Raw genomic sequence first — 26,840 nt, forward strand, 5'->3', positions numbered from 1 at the left:
CTCTGTGGCCCCACCCAGCTCCGGAGCTCCCTTACAATCCTCTGACCGGTCTGGTGGTCTTACATCTGCCTTGGAAGGGCCCTTTGACATTTTTTCGGGAAGTAAAAGAATGACACAGATAACTGTGCCGTTGGGAGCCAGACACTATCTTCTTTCCCACGGCCTCGAGTCTGAAGCTCACGCCCGTCCTGCCAAGGGGACCATGTTGCTACTCACTCTAGAGCCAAGCACAGAAAGACTGCGGCCACACAGAAGAGGAGCCTAAAAGCCAGCTCACGTGTGAAGACACTGGGCACCGTCAGCACCAGGAAAGGACCAGTGGAGACACGGGGACATTGGTGTGAAACGTGGGTGTTTGCAGGGACGCAGGAGCCTTTGTGCATCGTGTGAGAAGGGAGGGGGCGCTGCCGTTCCCAGGAGCAACCAGGCGTCTGCGTCAGGAGCGCACATTCCCGCTGCTGGGGAGAAACCTGAAGGGACTCGCGTACAAGTGCCACGAGACACAGGCGACCCCAGTGTTGCTGGAAGCCTCGGGGACGGGAAGCCCTGTGGGCGTCCCTCACAAGCAGACAGGAGAGCGGAGCGGTGAGCACCCGGGGGTGTGCGGTGTCGTGGCTGACGCAACATTCCAGCACCTCTCAGTAAACACGTAAGAGATAAAATACATGGCGCACTGCCATATGCATACACTTGAAGATACACGAAAAACACACCCATGAAAATAACAATGTCCTGTTTCGAGAATACGCATGTGGAAAAACACACAGGACACACGAGTATGGGCAGGCGAGAATGATTCTTGTCTACACTGAGAGACGAGGCTCCATGCCCGTCACTTCACCCTCCCCTAATTTTATTGTCACCGACTTGGCTGTCTGGAGGCTCAGCCGCCCCGCCTGCCGGAGATCACCACCACACCCTTTCTGTGGTCCCCCTCGGGCTGCCCAGAGCAGCCAGGACCCCTCACGGGGAGCGGGGCTGGTGCCTGCAGGGGCTCGGCGAGGCCCCTGGCTTGTCGTGCTCACTGGGGAAAGTGAGACCCCCTCGGCGGTATGCATCCCTGGGGAGGCTGCTGACCGCTTCCCGTGTCCGGGGACTCGGACTCAGCAGGTCTGGGGGAGCACCGGGGACGTAACACCAGCAGGAGTTAGAACTGCGGAAGTCCAGCCCACGCAGACCTGCTGACTCGGGTCCTGCACACACGTGGCCAGGGAGCCGCCGGTCAAACGTGGGCGGACAGAGAGGACGTGGAAGATTGCCCTGCCCACTAGTGCTGCAGTCCTCCAGGTGCCTCGGCCGAGACTGGACCCTCCGCCTGCTACCAGTCTGGTCAGAGTGAAGCGTGTCTGGGCTGCTCCCAGCATCCACCCGGGAAGCGTGGTGGACAGTGATCCTGCCTGTTTCCCTGAAGCCTGAAACTCTGTCTCAGGGAATGAGCCAGACGTGGTTCTTTTTGCCTTAAAACACTCACAATCCTATGAAATTATCAACCTGTGATTGAGAGCTGAATGCACTGCAACGACCACCCTCCCCGGGTGTAAACCCTTACTACACTGCTCGTGCAGACTCCCGTCTGAATCGGAATCCACGGTGCAGACACCACCGTGAGCTGCTCCACGGGGACCCGCGCTTCTTCTCTTACTGCAGAGACACACAGTTCTCCGGCTTAGACAGTCATGACGCTACGGAGAGCCACACCTTACCGGCTCGAAACAGTCGCAGATGTGCGGGGTCACCTGACTCACGGCCAGGACACACAGCATTGCTCACATCGCTAAAGCAAGAGACGGAGGAACCTCCCCTCTGCTGTAGACTGAAGGTTGGTCTCCCCAAATTCTTGTGTTGGGATCCTAGCCCCACGGCGATGGTGTGTACTACAGGAGACCCAGAGGCTGACCTGTGCTTCTTTTTTTAATATTTTATTTATTTATTCGACAGAGATAGAGACAGCCAGCGAGAGAGGGAACACAAGCAGGGGGAGTGGGAGAGGAAGAAGCAGGCTCACAGCGGAGGAGCCTGATGTGGGGCTTGATCCCACAACGCCAGGATCACGCCCTGAGCCGAAGGCAGATGCTTAACCGCTGTGCCACCCAGGCGCCCCTGACCTGTGCTTCTGCATGTGGGGACACGGTGAGAAGTCAGCTGACCGAGAACCGGGCTGGGGCCCTCACCAGCCCTGAACCTGCCAGTGCCTGATCTCAGACTTCGCCTCCAGAACTGCAGGAAGCCGGGGGTGTCGGTTACAGCAGCTGATGGGTGGAGACAGCCTTCTTCCACCAAGAGTGAGCTCACCTCAGGGCAGAGCCTCAGAAGGGCTCACGCCAGGTATGCCCTCGGAACATGCATCCTGAATATTGCTCTTTCATTTTCCTTTGCTGCTATTCGTGTTATTTAGAAAGTAGAAATAAGATTAAAACATCACTTTTTTTTTTCCAGTAGGGCATAGCGAGGGGCTTGGCAGGACCACTGCTAACATGGAGAATCAGACTGGACAGAACAGTCATGGACAGCCACCCAAATGCTCTGGAAACCACCAAAAGCCACACAATAAATTGAGAAGCATTTACTTATAAGAAACTACGGAACAACAGAATCGAAGTGTGAGAACAATAGAATTCTATGGTGTCCCTGCAAGGGTTGGTCCTACTCCCATCCCAGTTCATCCATGGTGCCACGAGGGTGGGGTGGGGGTCAACCCTGAAGACCAGCAGCTATGCAGCCAAGGGGGCTCCCTCAACTTGGAGTGCAAGATCCCAGGCCTAGCAGTGGCCATACAAGCAGCAAATGGGAAGGCCAGCGGTCAGCAAGCCTGAAGATGGGGTCTGGTTGAAGTGATGGACCCGCAGCAGACTGTCCAAAGTTAACAGCAAGTGTGGGAAGTGAGACAGCTCCCAACCTTGAGGAGCCCCCAGGTCTCCCTGTCCGTGGGAAATACTGTGCTGAAGCCAGGAAGACTGAAGGGGGCTGCTGTGCAACTATGCTGTGCATGGGGACCACCAGAGCCGGCAGGAAGCAAAGTCCCGCAGATGTGAGGACCACCCCAACGGCGAGCACACGCCCCAATCAGCAACCTCGGAAGCCCTCACAGCCTGGCACGCACGAGCACGCCTCTGCCGATCCCTGGCTGACCACTAGCTATGGCTTCAAAACAGAAAATAAAAAAGCAAACACAACACAAATTCTACAGCAATATCAGTGTTTCTCATCGTAGGAAACAGATTTCAGACTCAGTACAGGCGGTAAGTACAAGAATCCCAAGTTGCTGCGATAGATGATCTGAGAAAGTTAGACACACGAGAAATGAGAAAGTGCAGCTCATAATCGGGAAAAGCTGGTTAAAGAAATCTGTGTCCATGTGGATCCAGAAGCTGGATCTTATTGACAAAGACTTCAACACAACTCTTACGACTAGGTCGATACAAGGTAAAGCATGTTTAAAGAATTTACGCAAGGTCGAACAACGGCACAACAAACTGAGAAGCTTGTTAGAGAAACAGAAACTTGAGAAACTCAGAGTCTGATGCAGTTTACCTCCGATGCTGGGCCAGTGGCAGACGCTCCCCAGCTGGGTGGGGGCTCAGGAGACACCCCCCGTTTCAGGTCTGCCTTAAAGCAAATGTTAAAAGAAGTTCCCAAAGAGATAATATAGGTCATGAAGAAAGGAAGAGCATCAGAGAAGGATTAAGTGAAGGTAAAATAAAAACTTTAACTTTTTCTTAATTAATCTAGCAGGTAAGTTTGTTCAAAATAATATCAACAATGTATTCAATTATGTATGCTTAACCCTATGTTTTATATAGATGTGTATACGCATATGCTTATGTAAAAGTAAAATGAGTGACAGCAATAATTCAAGAGGTGGGAGGGAAGAATTAGGGATATTTTGTTATTACAAAATAGTCACACTATCCACGAAGTGGTATAGTGTTATTTAAAAGTCATCTTGGATTTGTTGTAGAAGTCTATTGTAAATTCTATGCCAACCACTAAAAAAATTAAAAAACAGAAAATCAATTGAGAAAATCAATAGAATCAGAAGCTGGTCTTCTTTGGAGAAATGTCTGTTCATGTCTTCTGCCCATTTCTTGATTCGATTACTTATTCTTTGGGTGTTGAGTTTGATAAGTTCTTTATAGATTTTGGATACTTGCCCTTTATCTGATATTTGCAGATATCTTCTCCCATTCTGTTGGTTGTCTTTTGGTTTTGTTGACTGTTTCCTTTGCTGTGCAGAAGTTTTTATCTTGATGAAGTCCCAAAAGTTCATTTTTGCTTTTGTTTCCCTTGCCTTTGGAGACGTGTCTAGCAAGAAGTTGCTGCGGCCAAGGTCACAGAGGTTGCTGCCTGTGTTCTCCTCTAGGATTTTGATGGATTCCTGTCTCACATTGAGGCCTTTCATCCATTTTAAGTCTATCTATGTGTATGGTGTAAGAGAACGGTCCAGTTTCATTCTTCTGCATGTGGCTGTCCAATTTTCCCAACACATTTGTTGAAGAGACTGTCTTCTTTCCATTAGATGTTCTTTCCTGATTTGTCGGAGATCAGTTGACCACAGAGTTGAGGGTCCATATCTGGGTTCTCTGTTCTGTTCAGTGATCTACCTGTCTGCTTTTGTGCAAGTACCATGGTGTCTTGGTGATCACAGCTTTGTCACATTCCTTTGGCTATTTGGGGTCTTTTCTGGTTCCACAGAAATTTTAGGATTGTGTGTTCCAGCTCTGTGAAAAATGTCGATGGTATTTTGATAGGGATTGCATTAATGTGTGGATTGCTCTGGGTAGCATAGACATTTTAACTATATTTGTTCTTCCAATCCATGAGCATGGAACGTTTTTCCATTTCTTTGTGTCTTTCTCAATTTCTTTCACGGGTGTTCTATAGTTTTTGGAGTACAGATCCTTTACCTCTTTGGTTAGGTTTATTCCTGGGTATCTTATGGTTTTTGGTGCAATTTTAAGTACATTTTAGAAACGTGTTACTAGCATTGAGATCCATTGAGGATGTAACTGTGTTAATCTAAAAACATTCTCTATATTTGCAATAGATTTTTAAAAACTATACCAGTTTTCTACTGTGGTTTTGGCCATGTTTTTACTAAGTGATATCTTTTCAAGTTAATACTGATGAAAGTCTTTACACGTCTCAATTCATTTGCTTCAGAAGCAAAGAGTAACAGAGTTTACGCACTACCTACTGGGTAGTTTTCCTTTTGTTTCAAATCTCGGTGTCAGCATTTGAAATGGCCTCACCAGCTCCCCAGTCCAAACGTGCATTTGGTAAAGTGGGAAAGGGCATTGTGTCTAAGCCCACAGGCATGAGGAAGGAGACTTTTTTTACCACAGGCACGGTGAGAATCATTCATCAGCAACAGAGGCAAGCTTTGCTCTCAGATGGCACACATCTCGAGCTCATTAAATGATGCTGGGAATGAGCTGTTGACCATCTCTTCCTAACAGTCTCTAAGGGGAAAATGGGCTGACTCCATGGAGGCATCGGCACCGTCCGTACTGCTGGTGGCATGGTCACCTTGCTCTGAGAGTGTGGCTGGCAGGCCACAGGGAGCAGCGGCCACGGGGAGTGGCAGCCCCGCAATCTGTGTCCTGCTCCGGCCACCTGAAACCTCTTCATCTCGCATCCTTTTTTTTTTTTTTTTTAAGATTTTATTTATTTATTTGACACAGAGACAGCCAGTGAAAGAGAGACAAGCTGGGGGAGTGGGAGAGGAAGCAGCAGAGGAGCCTGATGTGGGGCACGATCCCAGAATGCTGGGATCATGCCCTGAGCTGAAGGCAGACGCTTAACGACTGAGCCACCCAGGCGCCCCTCATCTCGCATCCTTGACCTCACGAGGGGCTTCTCCCTTCTCCCCGTCTGCACTCACTGAGCAAGCTCTCGGGGTGCATGGGACGCTGCTCGGGTCCTGACCCACCACCACAGTCCTGAGAGCAGCAGGCAGGTCTAGGGATTTCCTCACATTTCCTGCAGTAGGATTGACTCCTGGACCCCAACCTCTCAAACTTGCTCTGTGTCAAAAAAATATAAGCCCAGATTTTATTTTATTATTAGACTCACTGCATCAGCGTCACTCTTCTGAAGTGCTCCGCGTGGGTTCTGTCCCCGACCTGTGCTAGGGCTGCTCCACGGACAGCACGTGGGGGACGGTGCTCAGACCTGGGTGTGCGTGGAGCTGCCCGGGGCTCATGGCTGCTGGTGAGGTGGCAGGAGGTGGGACCCAAGATGCTGCGTCCCCAACAAGCTGGTGCCCCGGTCTGTGGCGGCCCCGGTCCGTGGCGGCCCCGGTCCATGGACCTTGCTGTGTCCTGCTCAGGGAGCCCCTCAGAGCACAGGACCAGGACGCCTGTGCAGACAAACCCTGAAGTCTTAGTGTTCAATCTGTCTTCCTCTTCCAGAAGCTGTTAGCCAGAGGGAGACCCAGTCCAAGTCTATCCCCAGGAGGAGGCACTGCCTTCTCCAGTCTCCAGGGCGCTGCCCTCGCTGTGCCGCTGAACGCCTTCCTCAAGGAAACCATCCGGAGGTAGCACCCGCCTCCGTTTCTAGCTTGGGTGGGCACGCGGCTCCATGCCTGTCTCAGAGATGGGAGAATATGACAAGTCCTTCCCAACCAGGTGGCCCAGGCCCCTCGCCTCCAGAACGTTCTGCAGCTCGTCCCATTGCTTCCAGAGTGGAGTCCCCGGGCACACTGGCCGCTCCTCATTGTGAGGTCTTTCAACCCAGTGGAGGGCGGTGTTTGCTCTGACAACAGGGTCATGCGAGAGCCGCGTTGGACACAGACCCCGTGAATCAGCCACGTGACTGCTGATTACTCAGATCTGCCCCGGATCCAACCCAGACGAGGGGCCGCCCTCCCCACTCGAAACCCAGGCCAGTTGGGCCCAACGAGCCATTATTCTGTTTGTTAAGTTCCCCGAGGTCTGTCTCACCAACACGTGGGCCACCTAGTCTTCCGACATTATTGACTCATTGTCGTTCTTGTAAAAGTGCATCTTGAATGTCTTCCACGTGAGCCGCTGAAGTTTGCAGTGATTCAAGCAGACACATGAAAGACAAACAAGACTGAAGTTTAATGCACTGCAGATCTTTGAGAAATTAAGGAAACCTCGTGGATGCAGCCCACACCCTCGTCCACATGTGGCGCCAGCATCTCTCTGCAGAGGGTGCCTGCTGTTCCTCTGTCTTCTTGGGAGGCCGTGTGGTGTCTGTCTCTAGACGCCACAGCTCGCACCCTTCCGTGATGATGTCCTCCTTCCATTTTATTTTCCTGCTATATTTGGAAGGTCTCCAAGAAAATTAAAGTTGCAAATGATTCACTAATTCTGGTGAATTCTGTTTGAGTACCTACTGGCAGGTAATCCTTGAGAAAAGCATCTATTAAATGGGCACTGGTTTGGGGCTAAAACTTAAATTTACTTTAATGAATTTCCTTTTCCCTCAAGTATGTTGCCAGCATGTGACAGGTGGGTGTGCCCGTCCCCTGAAGGACTTGCACGACAGGGAAGTCCTCCCCAAGGTTTACGGTCACTGAATCCTGAACACCGCATGCCTCAGGTTCAGATGCATGTGTGCGACCTTTAACCTGGAGTTCTGGTGGGCTCTCACGTGGCTCTGGTGATCACTGCAGAGAGTACAGAGGGGCTCTCACGGGCATGGCCCCTGGGAGGTCGGCAGACAGCGGGGAGCCCGGCTCTCCAGGGGGTCACCTGGACAGGTGAGCAGTGCAGGGGGAGCTGACAGGAAGAGCCTTCTTTCTAAGACTGGAGGTTGACCCCACAGCGAACTCTCAGATTGACGAAACGACACAGGTGGCACCCGTGTGTAGACACTGAAGTCCGTTGGCCGACGGGAGCCGTGTTCTGTGGGGGCCGCGGGGCAGGGACAGCTGGGCAGGGGCGGGCTGAGGGGTGGGCTGGGGGCCGGCCGCCATGGGGGGAGCTGAGCTCATGGGTCCCCTGTGGACAAAGCAGAGCTGTCACCACTGGACCTGCCTGAGGGATGGCTGGACCGGGGCTCGCGGCCTGAGGGCAGCACCAGCAGCAGACACGCTTGGGTGAACCCGGCCCACTGGACCCACACGAGCCCTGGGACTGAACGAGGAACTGTCGCCAGGACAGCAGGGACACTGGCACTAAACAGTTTAAGAAGTCAGAGATCTACAAACATGACAACGGAGGTCATCGTACGCACGGAGTTCTCATCAACAAGAGCGTTAACATGTTCGGTATAGAAGTGAACACGTTAATTAGTGCTGACCTCACAGCTCCTACCTAAGGCAAGTGCTTACGGGAAGGGCAGACACTCTAATGAAATGTCGATTTGTTGTAAAGGCAGCTAACTGGGAAGGCCAGTGTTGGAAACAGTGTTCACTTTCTATTTTAAGTGAGTGTAACAGTAATTCTCGACTCGCGAGATTCACTTCTGTGAAAGTCAAGAGTGCTCAGGTTAAAAGAAAGCTAAACAGGAAACATGCCCAGATTAGAATATAAAATAGTAATTACACCTTTATTGACATTTTTAAGGATAGATTACTTTGGCATAACCCTGTTATGTCCTGATTAAACATGAATTAAGGCGATAAAAATAGCAAATAAGACCATATCAAACTTAAAAGCTTCTGTTCATCAAAGGACACGATCCACAGAGTGAAAAGACGACCTGTGGAATGGGGGAGATGTTTGCAAATCACGTATCTGAAGAGGGGCTGATATCAGAATGCGTAACGAGCTCCCACGCCTCAGCGACACCAAAACAACCTGATTGACGACCGACGAGAGCTCTGAGCAGACATTTCTCTAAACATACGCCAACAAGCACAGAAAAGATGTTCACCATCAGAGATGCACATCAGAGCCCCCGAGATGCCACCTCACAGCCAGCAGGACGGCTGCTTCCCAAGCCAAACCAAACCAGAGAGCAAGTGCGCGAGGGCTGGAGAAACTGGAACCCTTGTGCGCTGTTGATAGGAACGCAATATAGCACACCCACTGTGGAAAACAGTCTGGGGAGTCCCCAAAACTTAAACACAGAACTGCCACATGGTCCAGCAAGCCCACTTCTGGGTACTTCCAAAGGAAGTGGAAGCAGGGTCTTCATGAGACAGTCGCACCCCCATGTTCAGAGCGCCATTATCCCCGAGAGCGCAAGTGTTCACTGACAGATGAATGGATGAGCGGGATGGGGTCGACGCACACAACGGAACAGACTCCGCCTTAAAAAGGAAGTGAATTCTGACACCTGCTTCAGCATGGCTGAACCCTGAGGACATCACGCTCCACGATTAAGCCAGTCACCAGAAGACAAAGAGCACTTACACAGTATTCCGCTTACACAGGACACGTAGAGCTGTCAGGTTCATAGGGACAGAAAGCAGAATGGTGGGTGCCAGGCGCTGCGGGGTCCGTGTTTCAGGGGGACAGTTTTGGTTTGGGAGGATGAGAAACTTCTGGAGATGGCGGTGGGGACGGTGCTGAGTGCGAGTGTGCTCAGTGCTGCTGAGCTGTGCACTTAGAAACTGTGAGACGGTAAACTTCAGGTGAAGTTGACAGATAAATAAAGCAACGGGTAAAAGGCACCTTTCATAATGAGGGGCCCACACAGTGATGGCTGGGAAAAGGTAAATGGTACTGGTAAGGCGCGTCCTCCCAGAATTTACATTCTGAGGCCCTAACCCCCAGCCCGACTCATCAGGACCTGGGATGGTTAGGAGTTAACGGAGGTCGATTGAGGTCACAGGGTGCAGCCCTGGCCCAGCAGGGCCCCTGTGAGAGGAGAGAGAGGTCTCACTCCCGCCTTCAAAGAACGGTGAGAAGTGCGTCTGCAGGCTGGGGAGGGCTCCCGCCTCCACAGAGAGACCGGTCTGTGGTATTCCCCCCCAGCCTCACCCGCTCTGCCCATCTCAGTGTCACTGTGGGGGATGGGTCAGGCCCCCGATCCCTGAGACAAGCAGCGTGGGGGTGCTGCCCCGTCACCCGGCCTCGGCCTGGGACACAGGACCTCACAGTGTCTCCCTCGTCCTCTTCTGACTGGTGTTGCACGTGAAGCCTGGTCTGTGGGGCTGGGCTGACCTGCGTCATACTAATAGAACCGGGTGCTGTGGCCCCGAGCTCCCAGTGGACACGCCGTCTCCTGGCTCACAGCGCAGCTCTGGTGGTGTGCCCAGAACCGGCTTATCTCAGACAGGCGGAGTAGACGTGGCCGAGCCCTGGTGCAGAAGCAGGTGCAGACTTGGGTAGAGAAAGAGGGTGTGGACGTCGCAGGTCGGCCGGGGCACCCGGGCCTGCGTGAGCCCAAACCAACCTTCTCTGCGTTGACGTGAGAAAGAACGGCGTCTTCCCACCTGACGTGTCCCTGAGCTAGGCCTTCAACACTTCCTTTCAATCGTCTGCAGCTTCCCTGTCGCTGCTGATTTTGCGTGAACCGGGTCCTGGACCGTCTCTACTGGCCCACACTCCCGCCACTTCACGGCCGGGTCAGAACCGCGGTTGCACAAACTCTGCCTCGATAATTACACAGTACAAGGGACACGGTCTGCGGTAAACGTTCCAATGGTCACGAAAGTTGCACAGACAAAACAATTTGCCGCTGACCGTGGCTGGGATCCAGGGCAGGCCCTACAGACCTCGTGCGGCAGTTTCTGCAAATGCCGCCTGAAGGTCATTCAGCTCGTGTCCTCAGGAGCCCCGGGTCAGGGAGGAGGGGCAAGAGCCACTTCCTGTGCTCGTGAGGAACGCACGGTGACCTCGCCACTCCCACGAGGTCATGCAAGGCATGGGCGGGGTTATCAGTGATGTTACCCCCTCGTAACCAAGCAGGAGGATTCTGCTCAGTTGTTCCCATGCTAGAGAACCCCTTCGCTGCTCGACGCCCACGGATTTTCATGTGTCACGTATCTGGAAATGGTTTGCTTCCCTGGTGGATCTGAGACCCTGGCCCGGGAGGAGGGAAGGTGCTCTGGGGGCCCCTGGAGGTCGAGTCGCGTGAAAGGACCTACCGCGATGCTCTCCTCGTGCCGGTACAGCTTCCAGTTCCTGCCACTGTCGCTGAACATCAGGACGTAGCTGGTGACCCAGTCGGAGCTCCCGTACCCGCCCTGCGTGGCCACGGCGGTGATCGCCACCCTGTCCCCGAGGTCGATCTGCAGCCACTGGTCCCTGTTTGACACGCGTGGTGTCCAGCCCCCGGCTCCTTGGCGAGGAAAAGGAGACAGGAGGAACATAGTGAGAGCAGGAAACATTAAAATGCATCTTCAAGCGGCAAAAATGGCACAGGGCGTAAGCCTCTGCGGCTTCGGGAAGGCTGTGTCTCCGAAGCCCGGAAGCCGGGACCTCCTGACCGTGAGCACCGTTACGCGCGGTGAACACTGCAGTCGGTGCTCTCCTGCTCCTGGGGCGTGTGGCTGCCTCACACGGGCACCAGGTGCTCGGCGCTGGGGGGACACCCCGTGGAGCCCGTTGGCCTCCGAACCAGTGTCCTCTGGGCCCCGTGTTGGGGTGTGCAGGGAGCGTCTAGCTCATGGCAGAGCTGGACGTCTGTCCGGATGTCCCACCTCCGGGGTCCAGTGTCCCACTCTGGTGATGCAGGGCCCTCGGGACGTGGCCTGCCATGGGGAGCCCCAGACTCAGTGACATGGGCATCCAAAGCAGAGACAGGAGCTCAGAGATGGGAGAAGGTGCCGGTGGATGGCGAGGCCATCTGGGGTGGGATGACAACAGCAAACCCCACCCCCAAGGTGAGGAGGGGTTCATGCAGCAAAGTGCACCCCCACTGCAGGGAGACAGAGGACAAATGAGGACCAGAGGAGAAAGGGCAGCCACCCGGCATGGGACCAATGCCCCCTGTGACCCCAGCCCTGAACAGAGAACCAGGGGGACGGAGCAGGGACCTCCTAGGGGTGCTGCAGAGTCCAGGAGAGGGGACAGGAGTGCGACTGGAAGGGGGAGTCCACCTCAAGCTCCCTCCATGAAGGGACAGACCCAGGCTTGGAAAGTGTGGAGGGCTGCAGTCCCATAGGACCCCCAGCCCTTCTCCCATGTGCACAGCAGACACCAACAGTGGACAGCGAGTGCTGGTCAGCTGGGATTACAGAGGTGGGGACTGGACGCCCATAAGCTGGAAGAATCTGGTATCACCAAACCAGTGAGAGTAAAACACAGGCAGAGTCACTGAGAAAATCAGGAAACAAATACTCTCAAAAAGTAATTGAAGAACATCCCTACGTCCTAAAAACAGCGATGAAGCAAAAGGAAACCACGGAAAATAAGCCCCTCAGACAAGCCTTTGAGAGTCCGAAATACCACCTTGAATCACAAGCTCGGAGTTACGAACAGCAATGGGCCAAACACGGAGTAATGAGAAAAAACAGGAAGCAAATGGAAGAAAAAGACAAAGTTATCTTTAAAATAGAGAATAAATACCGTGACTATTAGGAAGGCCCCAATCCAGAGCCCTGACAGCGCCAAGTGCCGGCGAGGACTCACTGCTGGGGGACGCAGGAGGGAAGACGGCCTGGCGGGTTCTCACAGAACAAATACACTTTCACCATGGGATTCAGGAGTTCTGATCCCCGGTGTTTACCCAAGTATTGCAGACAAATATTTAGAGCACCGTCGTTTCCGATTGACAAACACTGGAAGCAAACAAGGTACCCTTCAGCATCAAGGGTTAATAAACTGTGGTCCATCCAGGCAGTGGAATGTTCTTCTGCGATAAAAAGAAATGAGCCATCAAGTCACAAAAAGACATGGAGGAAACTTAAATGCATTTTACTGAGTGACAGAAGCCCGTCTGAAAAGTCTGCACACTGTGTGACCCCAACTCGACGTCTGGAAAAGGCAGAACCAGGGAGACAGTAGAAGATCAGTGGTTGCCGGGGGCTGGGGGCCCGGGGAGGGTGAGCAGGGGCTGGGGGCCCGGGGAGGGTGAGCAGGGGCTGGGGGTCCGGGGAGGGTGAGCAGGGGCTGGGGGTCTAGAGAAAGGTGGGGAGGAGCTGGGGGCGGCCAGGGAAGATGAGCACAAAGGATATTTAGGTCAGTGAAACCATGTGTATGGTATGTTATGGTGGATACAAATGTATTTGGTAAAACCCAAGATGCACAACACCAAGGATGAGCCCGACGTGGACTCTGAGCTCTAGGTAACCAGCACATCAGTATTGGCTCATTGATTGCAGTGCGCGGGCCGCACCACTGTGCTACCGGGAGGTGTTCACAGCCGTGGGGACTCCGTGTGTGGGAGTAGGAGGGTGTGGCGCATGGGGACTCCCAGTCCTTCCCACTCTGTGTTACTGCAAACCCAAAACTGTTTCAAAATCAGTTAAAGAGAGAATAAACTACACAGTGTCCAGGGGAGAACAGACTGAGGTGGAAATGTAGTAAAGGCCGTCTCAGAAGGCCCAAACATCCCAGAGCACGAGAACAACCAAATGAATGAATGAATAAAGGATCTGAGAAGTGGAGGTGGTTAGGGGAAGCAGGCAAAGGACCGCGAGAGTCGCTGCAGAGCCCGGCAATGACAACAGCGTGGATTGTGGGAAAAATCCAGAAACAGACCCGAAGACATGTGCAAATTCAGTGTGACGGAGGCGGGGTCTCGAAGCCCTGGGGTGAGGACGGACACCTTGCTAAGTGGCCCTGAGACAACGGGGCAGCCAGTGGGAAGGCGGGGAGGCTAAATCCGCGTTTTACACGTTCACAGCGCGACCTCCCGGTGGGTCAGGGATCCGGGTGAGTGTGCAGCTGCAGAGACGCCAGAGGAAAGGGCACAGTCCTCTTTGCCACGGTGCAGACAGCGCTCTTCTCACTGTGACGCAAACTCCGGAGGCCACACTGGGGAGACGGATGCATCTGACCGCTAATCTTTTAAATGCACGACAAAAACAGAAACCAACCCAGAACAAGTCAAAACAGGGGTGCACAGACAGAATGCCAACCGACGTACCAGCCGCCGCGGGCGCACAGGAAAGCGGGCACGTGAAGCACGGTGCGGCGCAGGACAGGCCCGAGCTTGGACGCGGACGGGTCTCCAGGACCCACGGTCACCTGGATGCGTGAACCCAGTTGCATCTACTCCGCGGAGAAGGACAGGGGGTTGCCATCTGTCTTTCCTGCAGATTAACGGGGAGGGTGCGCCAGCAGCTGTAGAGACCGGCCGAGGGCGGGGAGCACAAGGCAGGGGGCTGGGCAGGTGCGGAGGGGGTGGCACGCTGCTTTTTACGGCCCTGACTGTAGCAACCGAGGGGACGGTCCACATCCCTCCAGCTACCCCGGAAATAAGCAACGGAAACCAGCCAGGACGGGAAGGAGCCTGAGTGTAATTCAAGGCCAACGCGAGCCTGGCCAGTTCCCAGACGGGCAGCACCCCCTGGCGGTCGGGGGAGCATCGCGCATCCAGGGTCCAGGGCCAGTGAGAACCTAGACCCGCCTAAGTCGGGCAGTCCACCGAGGCCTGCGAGTTTGCAACCCTGGAGCTACCCTGCATGTGAACTAGACCTGAGCCAATTAGTCAAGATATTACAGAGGACGGGTAAACACTGGGGGTTTAATGTGGGTGTAAAAGGATACAGAGCTGCACATACGTGTGCCCACAGGGCTTAGCATCTCAAGGCACAGGGTGCAGGTCTGACGGTACCGATGGCACCGGTAGCCACAACCCACACCGGCCCTGAGCTTCTGCACCGCGTTCTCCTGCGCAGTGATCTGGGGTCCTTGAGAAGTGGTTGACCCCGTAAAGAACACAAGATGCACTTACAGCATCTTGTGCACCGAAATGTAGGAAGTGCTCAGAGAAGGGAGCCTTGTGGAAAGAACGGAAGACCCGACCTGAGTTGCCCAACTCTAGGACAACTGAGCAGTGAACTAAGAAACAAACGTGTTTTACGCCTCGGAGTGCGAACGTCCGCGAGTCTATACTGGTGAAAAGGAATGAGCGGGGCGCCTGCGCGGCTCAGTCGGTGAAGCGTCTGCATTCGGCTCAGGTCGTGATCTCGAGGTCTTGGGATCAAGTCCTGCATCAAGCTCTCCGTTCAGCGGGGGGCCTGCTTCTCCCTCTGCCCCTCACCCCACTGTACTCTCTCTCTTTCGCTCTCAAAGGAATAAATAAAATCTTAAAAAAAAAAAAAGAAATGAGCAATCAAGCAAACACCGGCTCAGGAGAAAGGGGCAGCTCTTCCTCAGGGGAGAATTCCCAGGGGCGACTCCCCAAGGAGAGAATCCCGTTGGGCACACACCACAGGGGAGGCAGCTGGGCAGCTCTGTGGATGGATGCTGACGCTGGTGGGGGGACGTTTGGGGAGAAACCACATTGATGGCTCTCAAAGTGTCCCTCAAGTCAGTCCTCACCATTGAAGGGTCCAGGCCCACATCACCATCATCAGAGTAGAAAACTGTGCCTTCATCTCAGATCCCCTCCCCTTCCTCCTGGTAACTGGAAGGGGACGCACACCACGTCCCTGCCACCCAGCCAGACCAGCGGCAGGAGGACCCATCCCGAGACTCAGGACGTGGCCAACACGTCCAAGAAGAACGTGGCCAGGCGCTCAGGAGACCGACGTTCTAACGAGAGCGGCTCTCTACACATTGGACAAACAAGTTCCTTGCAAGACACGCGCACGGTGAGTCATTCTCCACGCCCTCGACTTGGCTTTCCTCCTTGTGAGTGGCGACCATCGAAGAGAAAAGTTTTAATTCTGATGAAGTCCAAGTCGTGATTGCTCCTTCCTGTCCTATTTTAGGCATCACCGTCTACCCCAAGTGCATAGGGTGCTCTAATGTTTCCTCCTAGAAGTCAAGTGTCTCTAGTCTGTTTTGTTTAGAATTTTATCCAGAAGATACAGAGAACTCCTACAACTCAAAAATAACAAAGACAAACCTAATACATTAGGTCCCCTCCCAGGCACAGAAGCTTCCAAACAGGCGTCCGGGTCAGCTTTATTTCTGGTGTCAACCACCTGAGGTAATCCCACGGTCCATCCACGGCCGAACCCACCAACAGTTTGTGGCTGATCTACTCAGAGTGATAAGACACCACAGCAGAAGCACCCGAGTTCTCGGTCCCCAGGACGACGCACTGCTGGCGGGGGGCTCGGGCGCCCACCGCAGGGCAGGGTGGGATTCCACGTGAGGCTGGCCGCATGCTCGCTGAACCCACTGAAAAGTGCATGTGAGCACACGCGTGGCGAGGAGGGCATAGCGGCTTGCTCGTCTGAAACTGCTCTTCCCACTGCGTGGAGCTGTGGGGGGATGATGCTGTAGGGGGGGCCCAACGGGATGCGCAGTCAGGGAACCCCGCCATCGTCCCCACACGCAGACACAAACCAGTGCCTGCCCGGGAACCGCGGGTTGGCCGTGGACACACCCAGGTCAGTACAACGCCTCTGGGGAGGGGGGCTTAGGAGCAGGACGCTCACCGGTTTAATAAAACACCAGATGTTTTTTAGCAAAAAATCCAAAATGTTCGATTTGGGCAACTAGGCTTGGCTGTAAAACGGAACTTGTCTGCAGACGATTCCAGAGGGAAAGTGGACCCAGTTCCTGGGAGGATCAAGGTGTCTGGGGACCGCGAGCAGCGCAAAAGCAAGCCACGGACCCATGCCAGGCCCCTTCCCGACTCCTGGGCGGCCCCCACGAGGGCTGGCACACCCCCCCCCAAGAAGAGTGTGGCCCCGGCCTCGGGGGACGCTGACTTCTGCACCAGGTAAGCTCCATTAGAGACACGCAGATGTGGAAGCCGTCCCCAGAGAATCACAGGCCTGTCCTGTTCACGTGATTAATCCAGGCACCCCTGTGGACCTCTGCTGGAGAGCCTGCCCTTCCAAGGAGCGTTCCTTCATTTTTTAGGTGAATTATCTGTACCGAAGTGCTGTGAGACAGCCCAAGGAAAGCCTGCCTGCTGGATGGAGAGAGAGCTGGCTGGAGTCTCCAGAACCTCTGTGTTTCTGCTTCGAAGGCCTTTGGTCCCTGGATGCTCGTGGCCAAGCCAGCAGACCTTCAGCGGGAGGCACCCAGGGCCAGGTGTCAATGCTCCGGGGCCACGGCCAGGGAGGGGGGCCACAGCCCAGCATCCTCACCTAGCCGGCCCTGAGGACGCTCTGTGCACGAGGCTGCTGCAACATGCAGCTGGAGGAGGACACATTCTCACGGGTCTCACCCGCTGCATCCTGGACCTGCCCCCAGGTCAGCTACTGCCCCCGCAGCGACCTCGGCTCTGCCTCTGGGGAACCTGCCCGTGATGTGTCTTTGTGCTGCCCTTACACCTGCAAAGCCGCTGGTGACGCTCAGTGCGCAGAGGACCCTCTGGGGCTCCGCGGCTGCTGTCCCCATCACGGGAGTGACCGCCAGGGCAGGACTCAGCTGGCCACCAGGAACCCGAGAACCGTCCAGGCCTGTTGTCACGGCACAGGAAGACACGGGGTGTGACTCATGGAAGAAAGGAAGAACGTTCCCTGCAGTGATGGATGGCCACTCGGCGGTCGGGTTTGGGCTGCTTCGCTCTGGGGCTGCTGGGAGTCAGGCTGCTGTGAACGTTACAGATCTAAACATCCATAAGGCTGGAGACCGTCCTGAAACTACGGTTTACGCCACTGACAGAGGAAACACGGGGAATAGAAAAGATTGGGCCACGGAACAGGCAAGACACTTAGGAGGAGGCCTGGCGGGTGAGGGGAACTTGCCCGCCCCCAGGGCGCTCCCAGTCCAGTCTCCACTCTGCCCGCATGTTTTTTGAAGTTGGAATGAGTCAAACTGCCCTTCCCAAAACACAGGGTGGTTTGGGCGCCCTTGGTGCCCACGGCCCTGGTCCTGGTCCCCCTTCGCGCTGCGTCCGGGATGCCGTCCCTGAGCGGTCACCACACGTCCCCACCATCTCTACTGGCGTTTGGCCGATCCATTTGCTTTATAATTACTTGCCTATTTGTCTTGGAGGGAAGTGCAAATTAAATGTAAATGAGAAAGACTGCAGGAAGGAGGGGACCAGCTCCAGAGCTGGGAAGGGAAGGAAGGTGCAGAGAAGGCTGAATGACAGACGCCCACCTGCGATTTTAGGCACCTGGGGCACAGTCCCTCCAGGTGGGTACTTTTGCTCCCATTTTGAATCTGTATACAGTTTAGTACTGAATTTCCACATGGTTTTTGGAGCCAACGACCCAGGCAGTTTGCCTGATGCCAGGACCCCAGCCCTGTGCATGGCCCGGGGAGACCCACCGGTGGTCAGATGCCCCCTGCGGCCGATGGGAAGGACCCCGGTGGGTGGGGACGCCCCCAGCACCTCCTGAATATGTGCAGCACAGTGACCTTGGGAAACATTCCCTGCTGGTGGCTTCAGGCTGGTCACCCCAGAGCCTCTCTGTGTGGGGGGTCGTCCGGAGCTCGGCCCCTTCATCCTCCTTCCCTGAGAAAACCAGGTGGGTCTGAGCCCCAGGGCCGCCCCCTGGGAGCCTCCCTGCTCTACCCTGCCCTGCAATGCTGCAGGCGGATTTGGGCTCTTGGTCCAGAAACTGCCCACCAAGCGAGCTTGAGGGGGATTGGCAGAAACGCCCGTGCCTCTGGAGGTTTGAATGTGCAGGTGGTGTGGATGGCATGTGGGAAGCGTCCCTGGCAGGCGAGGTGGACCGGACATGGGCTCCAGGCCGTCTGCCTCGCAGGCCACTCACCCCCTCTGGGCACGGCAACGAGAGGAGCTCCTACAATCTGAATCACATGCGTGAAACCGGATTTTTAAGGCACTCAAGATAGCAGGGCGGTCTCCTCCCGTGGAGGGGTGGTGTCGGCGAAGGGGGGCACATCCAGCCGTGAGGACTTCAGTGGGGCCCGGGGCTGGAGGCGGGATTACCCCAGACGCCCGCCCGCCACGGGGGTCGCCGACAGCTGCAGGACGTCTGTGCCCAGTGAGACGCCTGACGTCTCAGGACACGGGCTCTGCCCATAGCAGTCAGACGCTGACCACAGGAACAGAGCTTCTGTTCCTGCCTTTCCCACAACTCAATAAGCAGACAGAACACTTGCGACTCGAGAAGCCGGAGGCCCACAGACGTCTGCGTGCGGGCCGCGGGTGGACTGACCCCGGAAGCCTCTGTGTCGGGGGAGCAGGGTTTGGAGGCGAGGGAGAGATGTGATGCCTTCTCTGCTCAGCGCATGGGAGGGCTGGAGCCAGCTCCGCACACCTGCGAGCAGCACCTGCTCACGTTCCAGTGCAGACAGGTGCGTCTCTCCTTTACTGCCCTCGATGACCACACCGCGACTGGCTGCGCCCTTCAGGAGTGGTTTTCCCAGTCACTCGTCCTCTGCTGTGCACGGAGGGCAGACTCGAGTGCCAGCCTCGAATGACGCCTTCAAAGTTCTAATTTCTTCTTCACCAAGTTCATGCTGCAGAACGTTGTATTTTGTTTCTTCCGGGAAAAGCTGAAGTGAAAAATTCTGCTCGCCAGCATCAGGCAGCCTGGCCACACCGTGTGGTCTGTGGCAGAGACAGACGTCTGGCCGGGGCCGGGGCGCAGAGCCCCGCGGTTTCCAGCTTGAGAGGCTCCTCCCGCCTGTGCCGGGGATCCATGAAACGTGTGAACCGCTGCCGCATTCTCACGATCCGGGGGTTTGGTGGGAGGCGGTACAACATTAGAAACAGCCCTGGGGCGCCTGGGTGGCACAGCGGTTGAGCGTCTGCCTTCGGCTCAGGGCGTGATCCCGGCGTTATGGGATCGAGCCCCACATCAGGCTCCTCCGCTATAAGCCTGCTTCTTCCTCTCCCGCTCCCCCTGCTTGTGTTCCCTCTCTCGCTGGCTGTCTCTATCTCTGTCGAATGGATAAATGAAATCTTTAAAAAAAAAACCAAAACATTAGAAACAGCCCCACCAGGAACCCAAAGCGGCTTTCCCCCGGACGGTCCGCGGTTAGCCAGACCCCCACCGAGCGGAGGGTTTACTCCCTGCTGTCCTGTTGAGCCCTGCGCCATGGCCCGCGGAGCATCCCTGGAGAACCACGGTCGCAAAGGGCAGAGGTCCGTCCGGGCCTTCTCCTCCCTGTCGTTTGAGCGAGGAGAGCAGCCGAAGAGAGGGATGCGTCGTCAGCCTGGAAGATAATCCAGGTAAGAGAAAACTAGGCATGAAAATGAAAACAGTGCCCACGGAGGAGGGAGACTGGGACCGAGGAGGGGTCCCCAGGGCGGGCAGGGTCCCTCACTTGCAGACTTGCTGGCCTTTCCTCGTGGGCACTCGGCCAGCGGCACCTCCAGTAGCGGTGGGAATGCGGGAAGGCGCCTGCCAGTGTTCACTGAGTTCTCCTGACCCCTGAGAGACCTGGATGGCGGGTCCGGGGGCTCTCGAGCAGGACCGCCAGATTCCTGATTTCCGAGGGACTGGAAGTTGATGCTGGTCAGTTAGAAGATGGTGAGTCTGGCCTTGCACACCAATTATAATGCACCCGACAGCCCGGGATGGGTCAGGAAGCAGCTCCTCCCCAGATGTCACGTGACTCTCCTGTGCCTCAGTTTCCCCTGCGACTTTACGCCTGGCCGAGGTTTACTTAGAGGATTGGAACGTTTCCTGCGCTCTATAACTCATCAGATAAAGGCCGGGTGTTAGTACCGACGCGGCGGGGTCTTCGTTCAGGCCCCCATCGCGGTGGGGTGGGTGCTTGTGTGGTGTGTGCGGTCCTCGCGCTGGCTGTGTCTCATCCTGGACCCAGCTCTCCTGCTGCCACGCCCCTCACACAGGAGGGGCTGAGCTCTGCCTGCTCCTGTCCCTCTGCGGTGAGCCCCGGCCCCTCCTGGGGCAAAGACCCCCGCCCCCGGAAGGACGCAGTCGGACAGTAGGGTTTACAAGCCTCTCTTCCTCTCTCCCAGAGACTTTGCTGCATGTTCAGAAACTCCCCCACTGTCTCCAGGGCGTGAGGTCTCCACCCCTCAGAACGCCGGGGCACTGCCAGTTTCCATGCCCCCAGGGGAAAGCTGGACAAGCTGGACACCGGCCGAGATGGGAAGTGGATGGAGGTCAGTGTTCCAGACACGCGTTCCCGACAAGGCAGGGTGCGGGGAGCTGCGGCATCCGGTGGGACCCCACCCGCTGGGCCCTGTAGCTGCAAGCACCTTTGTCAAAGGACACCGGACAGAGGCAGCCCACGCCCGGCCTGTAAAGGCACGTCGGGCCCCTAAGGCCCACTGTCCTTCTGATCTCCGACGGCCCTGGGAAGGCTTCCTGCCCAAGTCAGCCTCAGCTTCACGTGCACACACACCCGCTGCTTCAGACGGCCCTGCAAGCTGGAGGGCACCTGGGAGAACAACGCCTCGCGCGTGTGTGTCCCTGCACGCGGGCTTCCACAGCTCTGAAATCGCAAAGCCCGTGTGGACATGAAGGCAGTGGGTGCAGATGGGAAGGCGGCAGGCGCCCTGGAGCAGGGGCGCGCAAGGCTCAGAAGGAGAGAGCCATCAGAGAAGCCGCAGTAAGAGGGGCACCGACGGGGGCCTCCGGATCCGCACCAGCCCGGAGGAGCGCGGGCGCCCACGGCGTTTTCTTCATAAGTGAGTCGTAAGCAGGAATCTGTCTCCGGCAGAGGCTGGGACCCAGCTGCACACACAGCAGAATGGCTGGGTTATTGTCCACTTTCCGTCGGTCAGGCACCCAGCAGGGATGGAACAGAACAAGCAGACGAAGAGATCAGGGAGTCCATGGGGAGTGAACGATGCTGTCAGGTAACTGACCCAATTTTCATTTCCAGAACATTCCACCCAGCAAAGCGGAGCACAGTTCCTTCCAACTGCACGCAGAACATTTACAAGGTGGACTATGCTGTGTCCATAAAACACATTTCAATGATCTTGAAAGAGGTCGAATCATACAGAGTATGTTCTCTATCCAGAAGGAAGTTCGGGGCACCTGGGTGGCTCCAACGGTTAAGTGTCTGACGCTTGATTTCAGCTCAGGTCGTGATCTGAGGGTCGTGAGATCGAGCCCTGTGCTGGGTGTGGAGCCTGCTTAAGATTCTCTCTCTCCCTCTCCTTCAGCCCCCCCCAAAAATAAATGAAACAAACAAATAAATAACAGGATGAAGTTATAAATCCGTAACAGAAGGATATCTGTAAAATACCGAAATATTTGAAAACGCAGTAACATTCTTCTAAATAACCCGAGTCAAAAGGGAGATCAAATGGAAAATTACAAAGCTTTTGACTGAACAAAAGTGAAAACACAACTTACCAAGACTAGTGATGTCACTGATACGAATTGGGAGGGGGGATTGGGAACACATAGTGATGTCGGAGGAGAGAGTTCTCAAATCAGTGAGCTTAGCTTCCGACCTAAAGAAGCTAGAAAAAGAAGTAAATATAAACCCCCCACTTAGACAGAAGGAAGGAAATAATAGAGATCAAATGGAAGTAATGAAGAGAAAACAGAAAATCAAGGGAGAAAAAGAAGTAAAACCAAAAGTTATTCCTTCGATCTATAAAACTGATAAGCTTCTACTTGGAGTAATCAGGAACAAAGAGAGAATTACTAATTTTTTAAATTACTAATTAATTAATCAGCTTAATTACTAATTAATTACTAAAATCAGGAATGAGAGGGGACATTGCTACTGGCATCAAAGGGTAATAAAGAAACATTATGAAAAACTTTATTCCAGTCAGTTTATTTTTAGATTTATTTAGATGACATGGACATCTGAAAGAAACTAATAAATTTCATTTAAGAAGAAACAAACCTAATATCTGTTAAAGAAACTGAATTTGTATTTTAAAATTTCTCACAAAGAAAATTACAGGTTCAAGGATTTTACAAATAAAATATATCAAAAATTTGTGCAAGAACTAACATCAGTTCCACCCAAACTCTCTAGGAAGTGGAGGAAATAATTCCCAACGAACTCCGTGAGGCTAGCTACATCCCGATAACAAAACAATGCAAACAGTGTAACAGAAAAAAGATACAGACCTATCTATCTTAGGAATGTCGATGCAAACTTTTTAAACAAAATGTAAGCATATAAAATCCAGCAATCTATGAAACGGTTAGTACACCAGAACCAGGCGGGACGCACCCCATGAATGCCGTGTTGGTTTAACGTTAGAAATTCGGCTGACGTGATTCACATATGAACATACTAAGAATGTTCAAATACTGGACTATACAATCACCGAATAAATGCAAAGTTTTTGACAATAACCAACATTCATTCCTGATTAACAACAACAACAAAAAAGTCTCGACAACCAAAGAACAGGACGTTTATTTAAAAACCCTGCAAGTACCATCATATGTAAAGACAGAGTGATTTCCCTCTGAGATGGGGAAACAAGGTAAGGCTGCCTGTTCTCACTGCATCCACTCAGCATCACGGACGGCATGTGGCCAAGGCGATACAGCAAGAAGATGAAATAAAAGGACTTGGATCGGGAAGGAAGAAGCAATGGTTTTAGCCACAAATCACACGGTCATCCACGTAGATGACCTGTGGAATCTAAAATGTGGTGCAGAACCAATATGTGGTTTTAGCAAGTTTTCAGAATCAAGTCAATATACAAAATCCATTGTATTTCTTTTGCGTGACGTGTATTACCCAACCTGATTGTTTATTACTAAATTAAAGTTCTTAAAACAGCACTGAGTAAAGAAAATTAAATAGACCAGTGGAGCAGAAAAAGTCCAGAAGTTGACTCAGCCATGTGTGGTCAACTGCTTTTTTACAAAGGTGCAGAAAGTTGAGTGGGAAAGGACCGTCTTGTCCAAAAACTGTGCTGGAACGATTGGATTTTTTTTTTTTTTAAGGTGAGGGAACTTTGTTCTATAGCACAGTTTCTTTTAAAAAATGATAAATTGGTTTTCCTTAAGATAAAAACTTTCACTCTGCAAAAGACACTGTTTAAAGAACAGAAAGACGACAAACACACTGAGAAACAATATTTGCAGCTCCAACCCACATACCTAAGTGTAGACAGAACTCTCAGCACTCAGCAACTACAAACTGAACACTCCAGTGCAGTCCTGAAAAAACAGGCAAAAGTTCTGAACTTTTCCCAAGAAGATAATCACAATAAGCTATGAGAAAATGTCCGATGTCATTATTCTCTGGGGTCATAACATTAGAAACCCTCACACCTGTGGGAACGCCTAGCGCTCAGCTACTCATCCCGGGAGCCGGGAGGGTGTGCAGCACCCAGAATGCCCCAGCTTGGCCCTGGAGGTGCGAAAGGGCAAAACCGCAGTAGAAGACTCTCTGTCAATGTCTTAAAATACTGAATATTCCCCCACAGCTTAGCCAGCTATAAATACGACTCCTGGGTCTCTGCGCAAGAGAAACAGAAACGGGTCCGCGCAAGACTGTCCGATAACAGTCAGACAGCTTTACTCTGGGTCCCCAAACCAGAACCACCCAAGTGTCCTTCAACTGGAGAGAGGACACATGATTCCTGTTGTGTCCATACATAGAGTAGTGCTCAGAAATTAAAAGGGAAAAGTAACGGAAACAACCCAAAACGTGGATTAGTCTCATGTTGGGCAGAAGGACCCAGAATTATTTGTGTTCTATGACATGACAAAGTACGTCAAGGTCACAAAAATTGGGAGGGTGGCTGCCTGGGGGTGGGGTATGGGGACAGAGGTACGGAGGACACTTTTTAGGGTGAGGGTATATTTAATCGCTTTGTTGTTGAGGCCATTATAAGGGTACATCCGCTTGTCAAATGAAAGATATTAGTTAAAACAATAATATTGGGGGAAAATAAGTGAAAATCTCAATCTTGGAAACATTGCAATTTACACCTGCAGAGTTCTGCATTCTCTTTCTTTAAAGAAAAGAGTCTTCTAAAGTCGTTCGTAATCTGTAGTCTGTAGGAGCTAAAAAAAAAAAAAAAAAAGGTAAGAAAAAGGAAAACGGAGTGAAGTGCGTTCCCTTCGCAGCCGTAAGCAGGTAGGAAGGAGGAATTCAGAATGACCAGAGCGAGCTGCAGGGACAGAGCTGGACAACACAAACGTGTGAAGCACGTTCATGCTGGGTGTGGCATCTTGGATACCTCAGCAATGTGGTCATTTCTTCCACATTAAATGCATCTCAGATTTACAGGAAGAACACTTTTAGTTAGAAATGAGATGTTAAATATCGGGCAGTGGTCATCTCTGCTACTAGTGTGATGTCTCTTTTTACTTCGAGGATATGTGCAGGGATCTCAGCTTTCGGGATCACAATGGCTCTCCACGGCTGGAGGAAAAGAGAAATCTCTAGGAAACATGCATTTTTGGTCCTGGTGTTCAAAATTCTGTCTTATTTTCGATAGTCTGTTGTTTCTCTTGAAATAAAGTCAACATGGGACTCAAAGAAATAAAAATCATCGCAGAAACTGCTTTTTCCTAATGTTACAAAAGAACAGAAGAATGAAATAAGAACCGAGCTGAACCTGCCAGTCACTGAGGTCCAGGGCACGAACGGGGGCTTGTGCACAAGTGCCCTGTGTCTCTGGGTAGAGCAGGACAGCCCAGGAGGCACGGATCTTCTTTCTCACCTCCCTCAACAACTACGTGTTCAAATGACACGGGGGGGACACACTGTCATTCACTCATCAGCTGAAGCTACGGCACAGAAAAAATATGCCTAACGCACACTCTGTACTTCACTCAGCGATGAGCGTGTTTACTAAATAAAATCCACCCATGTGTTTCAACCATTCCAAAATCAATGGTATTACGTCAAGTGAAATAACTCAGAGAAAGACAAATGGTGTGGGATTCCACCCAGATGTGGAATTTAAAAAACGAAACGAACAAACAAAACAGAACAGAAACAGACTCTCAGATACAGAGAAGAATCTGGAGGTTGCCAGAGGGGAGGGATGAGGGGTGTGCAAATAGGGGAAGCGAGTGGGGGGTATAAACTTCCAGGTAGAAAATAAGTCAGACGGGGGTGCAGCGCACGGCACAGGGAAGACGGCTGATGCCGTCTCCACTTTGTGTGCTGACAGGGGGCGGCCGCATTTACCCTCCTGACCATCTCACCATGTCTATAAATGTGGGATCATTATGTTGTACACCTGAAACGAATGTAATATTGTGTATCAACTACACTGCAGGGAAATAACAAAAAATAAATAAGTAATTACTGGGAGTGTTTACTGCCCGTGGAGACAATCCGGAAGCCGTAAATGATTCTGCATGAAAAATAAAGACTCAGATTTATGAAAATAGATCTTACATGCCGTTAACGAAATTTCAAGTAACTCTTATGTGCTAAGCTCTACATAAATATAAACTAGTATATTTTAACAACGTTATAATTCATGTTAATTAAAAATTTCTTTGATATGCCAAACAGACTGTAAAAAGTCTTACTTTCATTTACCTTAAAAACTCGGTTTTGATGACCTTAAATGTGTTAATTGCATAAAGCATTTTCTTAAATTCTGCACAAACTGTCATTTTTCTACCTAAATCTTCCATATGGTTTTCCACTTTGTTTGAACATTTATTTAGATGCATTATTCCATTGGACTTAGCTAAACCTGAAATCATGGAGTGTGAAGAATGTACGTAAGATAATTATACCTTAAAATCTTAAACAACTAGAAAAGGGCCACACTGCATGAAAAATGTATATTTGAGATTCAGTTTTCAGAAATGTGCCTATGAAAACATGGCTCACGGCTCACCCTGTCCAGGGTCCGTCTTCTCTTGCAACATCTCCTATGATTTATTTCTTATAATACGTCCAAGTATATCATCTTCAAAGTTACATTGTCCAAAGTTGTACATATGTGGTGTTTTTTTATGTTATACTATTTTTTACCAAATTTTTGCTTTAACACGTCTGTGCGATGGTCAACTTCAGATGTGACCTGTAGGTTTTTAGTGTATAATT

General features: G+C 52.6%; 1 protein-coding gene across 1 annotated transcript in view; it reads right to left on the minus strand.

Annotated features, from left to right (window-relative positions):
• Positions 1–26,840, minus strand: part of LOC123791218 (contactin-associated protein-like 4) — a 133,872-nt gene that overhangs the window by 76,954 nt on the left and 30,078 nt on the right. The window contains exon 3 of the mRNA XM_087865191.1: positions 11,006–11,199. Coding sequence (XP_087721317.1) covers positions 11,006–11,199 — 194 coding nt within the window. The remainder of the gene's footprint in view (positions 1–11,005; positions 11,200–26,840) is intronic.

Source organism: Ursus americanus, chromosome 1 (genome assembly GCF_024610735.1).
Source record: "Ursus americanus isolate L20-20 chromosome 1, mUrsAme1.1.p, whole genome shotgun sequence".
Lineage (NCBI taxonomy): Eukaryota > Metazoa > Chordata > Mammalia > Carnivora > Ursidae > Ursus > Ursus americanus.